We start from the raw sequence: 14,284 nt of genomic DNA, 5'->3' as shown, positions 1-14,284 counted from the left end.
AGATATACACTTCTAAAATGGATAGTGAAACAGCCTACTCTTTATGTTTTAAAGAAAGCAGATGGACAAGGACATTTATATAATATATAAAACTTACCTGCTTCACTGTTATAAAAGCATTGAAATAGTAGAGATGTGGTAAGAGCTTCAGAAGAGTTTTTTTGTTGTTTTGTTTTGGAAAGCACTGCTGTGAGTACAGCCCCTCTTCCCTTGGGGCAGAGATCTGGAGAGGAATATGCCTACCAATCCCCAATCAAGAGAGGGGCCTTAAGGGGACCACTGAGAACACTCCTCAGAGGGTTTAACATTTGTTCTCTGCAGTAGGGTGGTGCCTAGTCATGCTTGGGAAATATAAAGACACAAGTAGCAGAATAGACAGTTTCATTTAGGAAGTAATTGCATTCTCAGGGTTTGCTGGAAGAAAGAAAACATGTATGAGTATTGTCCATGGACTAAAGAGAACCTTGGGAAGAAGTCTTAAATTCTATACAAGGCATTTGCCTGGTAGAATGAAAGAACCTCAGAAAAAGAAAACTGGAAGTGGACCACAAGATGCACTATGGCTGTGGAAAAAAACACAAGCCCCCAGCTGGAGTAGAGATGCGTTTGCATGTCAGGGAACACAAGGAAGAAACCTCAACAACAGAGAATCTCAGAAGAATCCACTAAAAGCATCTATGAAAGAAAGACTCAGCTTTAACATGTACAAAGCCAAGAGATCACAAAACCAGCTTATAAAAGTACTGCCGAAGTAATATTTTTCTTGCCCCTATTCTCACTCTCTGTGCATCCTTTTCCAACTATAAGGATTTAAAAACCAGAGTCGTCAAGCTTGGGAGAGTTCGACCATAGGCAGGGGAAGGGAGAAGTCAATGACCTCACCCCCTTTCTTCTGCAACAAGCTCTACCTTGAGCAGGAGAGAGACTTTAACTCAACGAACCCAACATTTCAGTGTCTGCAGTGTCTGGGCTATTTCTTTTCCTCTTTTCCTTTTTCTTTTCTTCTTTTCATATTCAAGTCAACAGAAAAGTTCTGAGGCTGCCTGAGGTTTCTTCAAGGTAGGAGGAGAGTTAGCCCTGAATAGAATCAAAGAACAAAAGAAAGTTGCTTTGAGATTAAATGCCATGAGTCATGTTTGTTTACTCTCTAGTTATCTTGTAGTTCTTAACCTAGTGGTTTTACACATACACACACTCACACACACACACACACACACACAGAGAGAGAGAGAGAGATAAAGGGGGCAGAGAAGGGAGAGAGAGAAATTAGACTTGGACAGTTAGCTATCTTAAGCATATTCGCTTTGGATTTAATATCAGGAGAGTCTCTATCCAAGTCTTGTTGTAGGATACAGTAGTGGATAATATAGGTGGTGAACAGAGTGGTTATGAATGAAGTTGCTGGAAATGAGAAGAGGAAATAAAATTACTGACATTAAACTTTGGATCCCAGCAACAGATTTCCTCTAAACATTTTGAGTACTAATTTCACCCTCTCTGGAATCTCACTTGTTCTGCTTTTTTTAAAACAAGTAGAGAGCTAATTTAACATCATTTGACATTAAGAATTGTTAGGAATAAGAAAGAGAAACATCACAAGAGGGGGTGGCACTATTCTGTGTATTTTCTTCATGCATCAACCTGGCACTACTTTGAATAATATCCATCCATCCATTGGGCAAATCTTTATTCTGAACCAACTATATTTTAGGCATAGTTTTAGGCACTAGGGATATCTCTATTAATAAGATAAATATGACCACTGACTTAACGAATCTTTAGTTCTCCCAGAAAAGGCAGACGTTGTGTGAGTGGATTGAAAGGCCTGAAGGAGGATTCCAGAGAACACACAGAACCAGTAACAGGCAGACCAAATATACTTGAAGGTCACGGAAGGGTTCTCTGTGGAAGTGACGTTGAAACTGAATCCTGGAGAATGGGTCAGATTTAGCTAGGTAAACGGTAGTTGCCTAAGAGGTTCAACATGATCTACCACTGCCTATATTTCCAACCTCATCATAAGCCACTTTCACATTTGCTCACCATTCATCAGCCACGTGTCTTCTCTCAGTTCCTCATACTGCCTGCCTGGAACATTATATTCTAAACCAACTGTCTCCTCACTCTGTATGGCTAGCTCCTTTTTAGGGCTCGGCCTCAATTACTCTTTGTTTCTGCCTTTTACCTGTTTCCATAATTTTATACAACTCTATTTCCCATTGTTTCTTTTATTTTTTGGATTCCTTGTTTTCTGATTGCTTTCTAGAGATGGAATCTCCAAGAGGGAAGGGAATGTATCTAGCTCCTCACTTTTACCTCTCTAGTCCCTTGAACAATGTTTGACACATGGTAGTTATGCCTTAAATATTTGTTGACTAAATGAATGAATAGAAGAGATAAGTTACAGCCCTGAGTGGGAAAGAGCTTGACACATTTGAAGGAAAGAAAACCAGTATGGCTTTAGCATAGAAAGCAAAAGAGAGAGTAGTGGTATGGGGTTGAGGAAGTAGACAGAAATTCAATTTTGCAATCTTTTGCACTAGTATTCTTCAAATTGCTATTAGTGAGTCATGAAATCAATTCAGTGGGCTGTTACCAGCATTTAAACAAAAGTAATAGACTAAAATCAGAGTACATTGTACTTAGTCAAAGTATCACATGAAACTTACTTCTATATTTTAAATATTTGTCTGTGTATATATTTATGTATTGTATTGTGGTATGCAAAGTTTTCTGTGTTTTGGTTTGCAGTAAATAGGTGTAAGAGCCACCATTGTAGACCATGTTAAGGATTTCTGACTTTTCTACTAAGAGAATAGAAACTCATTGATGATATTTTCCCAGGAGAATAGATTTCAAGATTTCCTTCCAATTGGAGACATTAATCATAATAAAAAGTGTTACTACTTTTAGCAACATGTATGCATGAAAAATCAGGGTAGGCTGCATTTATTGCTACCCCTAGATTGTCTCATTTTGTTTCTACAAGGTAAGAGCTATGCGTTATTCACTATTGTTTCCCAAGTGCCTACTATAGACTAGGTAGATAGCAAAGATGTGTTTGTTGAATGAACAAAATATCTCGTATGAAGCTACTGTTTGTGAATGGAATGGCTGTAAGTCCAAGCAGATGCTCTTCTGCTATGCCATTCTCATTATTACAGTTTTTAACACAGAAAACTTTGGTGAGAATAACTACCAGAATCTTGCTTAATTTTTGAGGTTCCACTATGGAGAGTGTCAAGTATAAAGTCTATAGGGCCACAGAGTTTCATGCTATACACCTGTCTGATTCATCTTTTTTTTTCTCCCAAGCACCTTACATAACACAAGGTCTATTGTAGATACTTATTTGTAAGTGACAAATATATAAAAAATTTCTGATTTTCTACTGTCACAACAATAATTACAACAGATAGTGCATCTTTCAAGTAAATATATAATGTTATTAGTGATAAGTCTATGTAATTAATTCTATTGTAGATATTTATTTGTAAGTGACAAATATATAAAAAAATTCTGATTTTCTATTATCACAACAATAATTACAACAGATAGTGCATCTTTCAAGTAAATATATAATGTTATTAGTGATAAGTCTATGTAATCTTTATCTTAAAAGCGAATCATATGCATTGAATATTTATTATGGGCTAGATACGTTTCACAGTAGTGTTATTCACATTGCAAGCAAGTAACCTGGGTCTTAGAATATGAAACTGGAGCTTGAATTAAGGTTTTTCTGCATCCCATATAAAATGGTGTTTTCACCAAATTATGCTGCTTCAATAAAGAAAATAACTGGCTTTCCTTCATCCTTTGAATCCCTGATAGTACTGCCCTGGCATTGTCCCACATAGACATTTCAGCTTCTGGAGAGGGAGGACATAACCTCTCAGGAATTACCACTACTGCAGCAAATCTAAAGGTCTTATGCTCTTGGGCCTAGTAGCTTTATGTGGACCATCATATGCATAGAACGCTTCATATTAAGAAGTTATTTCACTTCTGAGGGAAAATGATATGAGGGAAATATGGATGGTAAAGATGAAAATGAGGCACATGATTTTATATTATATCATCCATAAAAATATGTTCCACCCAGAGCTCTAGAGTATTAGCTGGATTCTGACTTGGGAACGGATGTAGTTCCCATACTTTGAATTTAGTTGGCATGAAAACATCAGTCATATTAGTAGAAAGTCATTGCTGATCACTTTAAAAATGTTGTAATAGAAATAGCACAGAAAATGCTGGTAATGGGAAGTGCTGAATTGTAAGGATCATGTCACTCAATATAGATATATATTTCTTGTATTATAAATTTAAGTATAAATACCAGAGTAAAAATTACTCTTTTGTAGTTTTGCCTGCATTGTTTTATGTCATCCTTTAAAGATAAAATATAGTTTCAAAAATACTTAGAGCCTAATCAAAGGCACAGTACAGTATAGTAGTAAATGGATAATCATGTTTGTAAGATGTGTGTAATATGTAGTTAACTAGGGAAAAATAATAAGAGGTAAAAGAAATTCATATCGGTATTGATTAACAGTGTAAGATAGTATAGTAGAATAGAAAATGAGGGATGAGGGTAATACAACTTATGGATAAATAGAAAATGAACATCTCTTGACTTGAGCAAAATGCTTTAGTGTAACTGGGCTTGAAAATTATCCCTTTTACATGTATACATATATCCTATCATTCATTCATTATCTAACAAATACGTATTAAGTGCCCACGTGTGCCTACATAGGGACTGGGAATTTCACAATGAATGAAACACACAAAAAACCTGCCTTCATAGAATTTATATTCTAATGAAGAAGGGAGAAGAGACAGATAAACACAACAAAAACTACATAAGTGGATATTAGGTGGCCAAAAAGCAAGAAAGCCGGGGTTTTGCCAGTTTTAAATAATAGGTCAGGGAAGACTTCACTGAAAAGATGATATTGGAATAAAATCCTGAAAGTTATTGACAATAGCAGCTAGGTCAACCAAAATAACAGAAATGTGAAAGCTGAGTGCCTTAGTCTGCTTTCTGCTGCTATAACAGAACATGACCCACTGGGTAATTAATAAAGTGAATAAATTTATTGGCTTACAGTTTTGGAAAGTCCAAGGCCAAGGAGCCAGCAGTTTTGGTGCCTGGTGAGGCTATTCTTTTAGATAGCCATTGTCCAGAGGAGAGGAAGGCTGGATCTAAAATATGGCAGAAGGCAAAAGGGCTAAGAGAGAGAGCCCATTCCATGAGCCCCTTTAAAAAGGCGTTAAACCCACCCATGAGGGTGAAACCCTCATCATCTAATCACCTCTCAAAGGCCCCACCTCCCAATACCATCACATTGGCAATTAAATTTCAACATGACTTTTGGAGCAAATGATCAAACTATGGCACTAAAGCAGTTTATAATTGGTTAATGTTATCAGCAAACTTTTCTACTAGGTTTAAAATAAGAAAATGCAAAACCAAGATTATAGTAATGTATTATGATAAATTAGATTTATAGTTTGGTCTCATTTTTATGTAAAAAGTTGATTTAAAATGCTGTATACATTTTGAGCCTGATGACTATGCATGATAAGATAAAAATACTTGTACTTTAGGAGCTTAAGAAGTAAGTGATGAAAGTAAATAGATGTTTTACTTTAAAAACATTTTTTTTTCTTGTTGGTATAAATAATGATGATTGATGGACCAGAATGAAGAATGGGGGGATCTTTATTTTTTATAATTATTAAATAGAGAACCATGGGTGATTTTTACCATTCATATAATATTGCTTCATATTTTTTACAACCAAATATAATGAAGAAAGTGAGTTTAAAAACTCAAGGGTGTAATAGAAGATCCCATTTTTCAAAAAAAAAATTCAAATCCTCTCTTTTCCTATTGCTTTAAGTATTATGAAAAAGCAGTGAAACAGCCTGGAAAGATACACATCATAATGAAAATGGTGATTACACTTTATTCTTTGTTCACTTCAGCAGTTTTTGTTTGTGACAATGAGCAGGAATCATTTTTATAATTTTTTAAAAGTTAATGTTTAAAAAGAGAGATCGTTAACAATTTAAAACAAATTTGATTTATTTTGAAATAAAAACATTTTAGAATTTATATACTAAAGATAAATAATAAAGATATTTGAAAAGGTATTCCAAATTAGATGTAACTTATAGAATGCTGAAATATAAGTACATGTTGTTTTATGAAATTTCAAAGACTTGGTATAATGGAATAGCTAAGATGTTCATTCATTAAGTAGTTTTTTATTTGATTTTAAATAACAAAGAGTAATTGTAGAAGAATAAAGGAAAGTATACAGAGTATTTTTCCATTAAAATATTTTTATTTAACTGCTTCCAAATTAAACTGGTGTTTTCAAATGAACAAACATTTCTTTAAAAATGTCATTACTAAAGTTCAAATTCAACATGAATATACTTTTGTAATTCCTAACAAATAGTTAAGGGAAAAAAAATCTCTCTTTTTTATTGTGAATTTGTATAACGCTGACTCTACTGAGGAAACAATGACATGTGGCTTAATTATAATATAAACAGTACAAAAATAATTTTAAGTTTCCATAATTTCAACATATTTCTCATAAAATACTTGGCAAATGAAAAGCAACACAAGCCCCGTAGTTTCCTAATAATTATTCACAGTATAAATTTGAACAAGTAAATATGGAAAATAAACAGTATCATCAAAACATGTTTTACCTTTTCCCTAAGTTATATGTGAAACCCATTTGTATACACAGGGAACTCAACCTATCTAGTGTCCTTGGATAGACTTTTTCTTCCTAAGACGCATACTCATAATTGTTTAAATCTTAGAACTGCATCCAAGAGGAAGCTTAACAATAGTGATTGTTTGTTTTGTAGGTTTTAAAGACGCTAGAGTGCCAAAGAAGACTTTGAAGTGTGAAAACATTTCCTGTAATTGAAACCAAAATGTCATTTATAGATCCTTACCAGCACATTATAGTAAGTCATTCACTGTTTATGAATTCTTTCTTGGAGGGGGACTGATATGTTTCTGTGTGTGAGTATTGCGGGCCTTGCTAGTAAAGTAAAACTGTGACAACTTCAGCATTTGTTATTAAACTCATATGAACTTAATGTGGTACAAAAAGGCTACGGAACATAATAAAACTAATTTATCTCTTCATTTTATTACTGTAAGTTTCCAGAAAAGAGGAACTTGAAAGGAAAAAAATACCCAAACATCCATAATAATAATGGAACAATAAAAAATGTTGTTATCACTTAGCAATCATCAGCCTGCATAGTTTACACCCTTTGCATGACTTGGTGGAAAGAAGAATAAAAGTAAAAGAATTTCTGAGTTTAGGGCTATATTTTGGTTTGCATTTTCAGGGCAATTAATTCTGTAAACTTTCCCTTAGTTAGATATGTTTAAATAAATTCTTCTATGGGTGGTTAGTTTTAGTAAAGAGTTAAGTAATTCATATTTTAGTATGTAATTTTCCAAACTCCAGTGGAAGTATACATGCTCTCTTCTGGTCAATAAACAGAAGAGAGATTTCCTTGCTGAATTCAACATTTGAAACTCAGGTTTATATGAAGTAGATACAGGTTTTATCGATATTTAAGGAGTAATCCATAGCCTCATTTTCACTTGAAATAAAATGCTGTTTTCTTACTCTGCATCCATTTCTAGATATCATCCTCTTTCTTGCCCTCCTTGGATAAAAAGTTTAATATATTATAATTATTTGTAATGCCTTCTTCCCCTCCATTCATAACTTGAACCATTGATCTGACCTCAGCCATTCCACTTCACAAAAAGGTCTAATTAATTGGCCTCTCTGGTGTTAAGTCCAATAAACTCCTCAGTCCCCTCACTCCTTCTGTCCAACTCTACTGCTCATTACTATTTTCTTGAAACTCTTCTCAGATTTTTCTGGTTTTGTTTCTTGTGTTCCTTGCTGTTGGTTACTTCTCAGTTTTCTTAAGCAAGCTCTTCTTTCTGTCTGACTCTCTTCTTTTTAATAAATTGAGGTATAATATATATAAAGTGCATAAATCTTAATTGTTAAGCTTGATGAATTTTTACAAATGTATTCTACCCATGAAACCATCACTCAGATTATAAGTACCCAGAAAGACTTGCTCATATACCTTCTAGTCAATAACTTGCCTCAAAGGTAGCCAGTATTTTACCTCTATTATCATGGGTAAGTTTTGCTTATTTTTGACCTTAATATACATTTCTGAAGTCAACATTGCGTCTACGAGATTCATTCATGTTGTTGTGAGTAGCACACTTCCACACTTTTACATTGCCATGTGGTTTTTCATTATTTGAATATGTCATAAGCTATTTCTTTAGTCTACTGATAACCATCATATTCTCTTTGAATGGCAATGGTGATTTCCTATAATTCAGGCAAATATATATGTGTGGCTTCATTTCTTTTCTGTTTTATTAGTCAAATAGTCTGTGTTTGCCCCAACGCCAATCTATCCTAATTTCTGTAGTTTGCTCCAATACTAATTTATCCTAATTTGTGTAGCTTTAAAATGTGTCTTTATATATGGCAATGTAAATCCTCCAATTTTTTTCTTCTTCAAGAATATCCTGTCTAGTTTTAGTTCTTTGTATTTCCATATAATTTTTGTATTCATTTTGCCAGTTTACACACACATGCACACAAAATTGCTGGGAATGTAATGATTCTACAGAGAAGAGATAATATAATAACAATATTGAGTCTTCCAATCCATTAACAAACCATGAATTTCATCCAAAACTAAATGTTACTTATTTTTATCTTTAATTATCTCAGTAATGTGTTATAGTTTTCCTTAAGAAATCTTGTGTATATATATTTTTTGATGTATTTTTTGATATTTGATGTTTTAATGTAATTGTAAAGGTATTTGCAAACTGTATTTTCCAATTAGTTGTGCTTTTTTTTTTTTTTTTTTTTTTGAGATAGAGTCTTACTCTGTTGCCCAAGCTGGAGTGCTATAGTGTGATCACAGCTCACTGCAACCTCCATCTCTCGGGTTCAAGTAATTCACATGCTTCAGCCTCCCCTGTAGCTGATATTACAGGCATCCACTACCATGCTCGGCTAGTATTTTTGTATTTTTAATAGAGACAGAGTTTCGCCATGTTGGCCAGGCTGGTCTTGAACTCCTGGTTGTTTATGTTTAACAGAAAAATATGAAAAAATTATTTATAATAACCATAATATAAGATAATGTAAGCCCACAATGTAAGGGCTCTGATAAGAGACAATGAAGATGACTCTAGAGTATGTAACAGGAAGAATTAATAACAGGAATCCTTCTGGAAAGGATTTCTAGGGGAAGTAACATATCAGCATAGACCTGAAGGTTAGTAGAAGAAGTTTGTCAGTTAAAGAGAGAGAAAATGACTTTTCTGAATTGGAAAAAATAAGCGTATGTGAAGTCGTCTGAAGGCGCGATATAATAGTACACGATTCAAGGAAATGAAAGAAGTTTAGTATGGTTGGAACACAAAACATTTCAAAGAATATGATTATATTGAATGACTTTCACTCTTCTACTTGATCTGACCAGGTCTTATTACTGACTGCCATGCAGCCCCCACACATGTCTTGTCAGACGATCTGGTGAACCGGCCATTCAGTTTCTTCTTTTAACATAGCAGAGTATATGTATTTAGTTTTTACATTTTTAAAAAATTATACTTTAAGTTCTAGGGTACATGTGCACAATATGCAGATACATAGGTATACATGTGCCTTGATACATAGGTATACATGTGCCATGTTGGTTTGTTGCACCCATTAACTCATCATTCACATTAGATATTTCTCCCAATGCTATTCCTCCCCCAACCTCCCACCCCTTGACAGGTTCTGGTGTGTGATATTCCCCACCCTGTGTCCAAGTGATCTCATTGTTCAATTCCCACCTATGAGTGAGAACACATGGTGTTTGGTTTTCTGTTCTTGTGTTAGTTAGCTGAGAATGATGGTTTCCAGCTTCATCCATGTCCCTGCAAAGGACATGAACTCATCCTTTTTTTTATGGCTGCATAGTATTCCGTGGTGAATATGTACAACATTTTCTTAATCCATTGATGGACATTTGGGTTGGTTCCAAGTCTTTGCTATTGTGAATAGTGCCGCAATAAACATATGTGTGCATTTGTCTTTATAGTAGCATTATTTATAATCCTTTCGGTTTATACCCAGTAATGGGATTGCTGGGTCAAATGATAATTCTAGTTCTAGATCCTTGAGGAATCGCAAACTGTCTTGCACAATGATTGAACTAATTTACACTCCCACCAACATTGTAAAAGCATTCCTATTTCTCCACATCCTCTCCAGAATCTGTTGTTTCCTGACTTTTTAATGATTGTCATTCTAACTGGCGTGAGATGGTATCTCACTGTGGTTTTGATTTGTATTTCTCTGATCACCAGTGATGATGAGCATTTTTTCATGTATCTTTTGGCTGCATAGATGTCTTCTTTTGAGAAGTGTCTGTTCATATCCTTTGCCCATTTTTTGATAGGGTCGTTTGTTTTTTTCTTGTAAATTTGTTTGAGTTCTTTATAGATTCTGGATATTAGCCCTTTGTCAGATGAGTACACTGCAAAAATTTTCTCCCATTCTGTATGTTGCCTGTTCACTCTGATGGTAGTTTCTTTTGAATAGCAGAGTATATTTAAAAATCAAACTGCATCTGGACATATAAGGTTCAGCACTGGGACCTTTTATTGAAAATTTTGTTAACTATAGCAACATATTTAGGCTATGGTAATTACCTATGTGGTAATATTATATTATACCATATTACAAAACGTGAATAAACCACATATTGCTATCACATTTTTCATTACTTTCGCCAATATCAGACTTAGACATCAACTCGCATTCTAATTTATAGCCCTTTTAAATGAAGAGATCTGTGAGCTTTACAGTTTCCTTCATTCTTCTTATTCTTGCTAAGTGTATATGAAAAAAAAACCAACTGTGGGTGTGTGCATATGTGTGTGTGTGTAAATTGTTTTTTAAAAAAATTCCTGCTATGGTTTTCACAGAAAGATATTTTTCAAAATATGTAAGTGAGCAAGCACACTCAACACTGAATGATATTAGTAAAAAGGAAAGTTGGAGTGAATCAAGCCAGGTTACTATTAATAGTAATGAGCTCTTGGTGCCAAACAGGCTAACACAGTTTTGGCTGCCTCAAGGCCAGAAGACTGGGCTCATTTTCACCATTCCTGTGATGCAGGGACATGTTGGAGAATCCTGTGGGCTGATGCAGCAATTTGCAGCCAGCAAGCTCGCTTGCTTCCAATGGTGCTTGGATTTTAAGAAGCTGGTAGGAAAACAGAGTGACAAATACATGACAGAGTTTAGTTTCCATATGTTTAGAATCATTATGATGTGACTTCCAACCTCAAGGATTTTTGTACCTTCAGAATTTATTGAAGTTTTTTTTTTTTTTTGACGAGGAGCCATCAATTTCACAAGTAGAGGTCAAGTATAAAATATTTATAACATTTTCCATCTTTTTATTCTGAAAATATGAGTCATATGTCTGAAGTGAAAAAATTCACACCTCTTTCTACCACCTATTAACAATGGAGGGGCACTGTCCCACATCCCACAGAAACTAAGGTTGTCTTCACATTAGGGACAGTAAACCACGTGGATATGGCAGCATGATTGCATAGTAAAATACAAGAACTTTCAAAAAATATAATTGTAGGATGACTGGAAATTTTACCAAAAATGTAGAAAGCTATTATTCAGATTATTACAGTAACACAGGACAGAAAACCACCACTGAATAAGTAATCAAAGAACTAGTGTTCTGGTAGGAGTTCTAGTCTTACCAGTTACATGATCATGAACACGTAGACTCTGACTTTTACCTGCCTCATCTGGAAAACAGGGTATGAATAGGACCTGCTGTCTCTGCTTCACAGAGCTTTCATAAATAGTAGTAAATTATTATGTGCACAAAATTATTCCTTTGAAATAATGAAATAAGATATTTTCAGAAAAGTTAGATGGTGAGATGCTGTTACTAGAAAATCAGAAATATAAAAGTGGTAAAACTATTATTACAAAAGCACAGGACTGTTAATGAGTTAATAATGAGTTTTTTGGCAAATAGTAGAATTTCTGTGAGCACTCAAAATCTAAAAAATGAAGAAGAAGAAAGCTAGTGTATTGGGGTTCTCTAGAGAATCAGGACCAATAGGAGGTATTAATTCATTAAGTATGTGGTATTAATTAATTTATTATGACAAACAGGAGATATTGATTAATTTGTTGATTTATTATGAGAAATTAATTAATTGATAATTAATTGACTAATGATTGGCTCACACAATTATGGAGGCTGAGCAGTCCTACGATCTGCCATCTCAAGCTGGAAACACTGTAAAGTTGGGGTGTATTTTGGCTTTCGTCTGAAGGCCTGAGAACCAAGGGAGCTGATAATGTGAATCCCAATCTGAGAGCAGGACGAAATGCAAGGCGATGTCTCAGCTCAAACAGTGAGACAAGAATAAATGAGGATGAATTCTTCCTTCCTCTGCCTCTGTTCTGTTTGAGCTGTCAACAGATTGGGTAATGCCCGACTGCATCCGGGAGGGCAATCTACTTTACTTGAGCCCTCTGGTTCAAACGGTAATGTGATTTAGATATACCCTCATAGGCACACCTAAAACAATGTTTAATCTGGACAACACATGGCCTACTGAAATTGATATGTAAAATTAATCATCACAGCTAATGATAAACTCCTAACTTGCCCTTGATATCATTCATGCCCTGCCACAAGCCTCCCTTAGGGGGCGAAAGTGTGCTAATTCAAAGTAATGTCCATATTTCTGCCTCTTTTTTTTTTTTTTTTTTTTTTTTTTGAGAATGGCTCTGTCCCCCAGGCTGGGGTGCAGTGGCGCGATCTCGGCTCACTGCAAGCTCCGCCTCCCGGGTTCACACCATTCTCTTGCCTCAGCCTCCCGAGTAGCTGGGACTACAGGCGCCCGCCACCAAGCCCGGCTAATATTTTGTATTTTTAGTAGAGACTGGGTTTCACCGTGGTCTCGATCTCCTGAGCTTGTGATACTCCCGCCTCGGCCGCCCAAAGTGCTGGGATTACAGGCGTGAGCCACCGCTCCCGGCCGTTTCTGTTTCTTTACCGCACAACGTAGATCAGAAATTCCTAGAATATCACCAGGTTTATCTTTCAGTTCTCAAATTTCTTTTTAGTTCGTTTAAAAATTTTCTCAGCCTTTTTTTATACTCCCACTCCCATATAATCATATTTCAATTTGACTTTCTTTTCTTTGAACACTGTAAGTATAGTATAGCTGATTAATGGATGGGTTTGTTTCTGTGCCTGTTGATTAATTATGCTGGTTTGCAGACTTGGTGTCATGACTCGTTATAATCCCAGTTATCTTTGATTTTGTGTTGAACACTATGGTGAAAAATAGAAGTAATCTTTTAGAGAGAAATTATTTGCTTCCATCAGGCCCCTGGGGATACTAGCGGTTTGGGACAAATGTAATCCCAGTTCCAGATTGGTTTTCTGGGCAGCTTGTATTACACTAAAATGGGTTACCAGTACATAGAAAGGATGTTCACGTTTAGTCCTATGTCACAATCTATGGAGATTTTACTTTGAAAGAGGAGTGTGGTTTACCGGGGTTCTTATTCTTAGAACGCTGATGAATCTCTCAAGGCTGCAGCAGTCTCTTAGTCCTCTCCTCTTCTGGATCAGCAAATGCCCCTATGGCAAAACTGAGCTCACCTCTCTGGGATTTTTTGTGCTCTTTTTCACTTTTGCTCTCTGTTCTGGTAGTTAATGCTGCCTCCCAAGTAGCTGGGATTACAGGCGTGGGCTACCATGTCCAGCTAATTTTTTGTATTTTTAATAGCGATGGGGTTTCACCATGTTGGCTAGGCTGGTCTGAAACTCCTGACCTTGAGTAATCCACCCTCCTTAGTTTCCCAGAGTGCTGGGATTACAGGCCTGAGCCACCATGCCTGGCCTGAACATTTTATTTGTTGCTTAATGAAAAGAACAAGTAAAGCAGGGAGAAGGTTTTTGAGAAGTGCCTCAAAATAGGGATAAAATATCTAAAATTGCATTTGTTAGCGTATCCATATTTTCAAGTGTATTGGATCTATTAGCCTTAAGGTTCACATTTGAAAACCATCAGTTTTAAGGCATCTTAAATCTGAATGAACATGACTTATCATCTAGGGCAGTAATTCTA

The 14,284-nt window shown here is 35.4% G+C and overlaps 1 protein-coding gene across 2 annotated transcripts in view; it reads left to right on the top strand.

Moving 5' to 3' along the window:
- The window catches only part of PLA2G4A (phospholipase A2 group IVA), a 154,455-nt gene that overhangs the window by 18,428 nt on the left and 121,743 nt on the right, over positions 1 to 14,284 (top strand). For both annotated transcript variants that reach the window (XM_025370665.1, XM_025370654.1), the window contains exon 2: positions 6,898 to 6,999. In XM_025370665.1, coding sequence (XP_025226450.1) covers positions 6,967 to 6,999 — 33 coding nt within the window. In that variant the 5' untranslated portion in view covers positions 6,898 to 6,966. The remainder of the gene's footprint in view (positions 1 to 6,897; positions 7,000 to 14,284) is intronic.

The sequence above is a fragment of the Theropithecus gelada genome, chromosome 1 (genome assembly GCF_003255815.1).
Source record: "Theropithecus gelada isolate Dixy chromosome 1, Tgel_1.0, whole genome shotgun sequence".
Taxonomy (NCBI): Eukaryota; Metazoa; Chordata; class Mammalia; order Primates; family Cercopithecidae; genus Theropithecus; species Theropithecus gelada.
The sequence above is the reverse complement of the archived record's forward strand: the minus strand, read 5'-3'. Positions and strand labels throughout refer to the sequence as shown.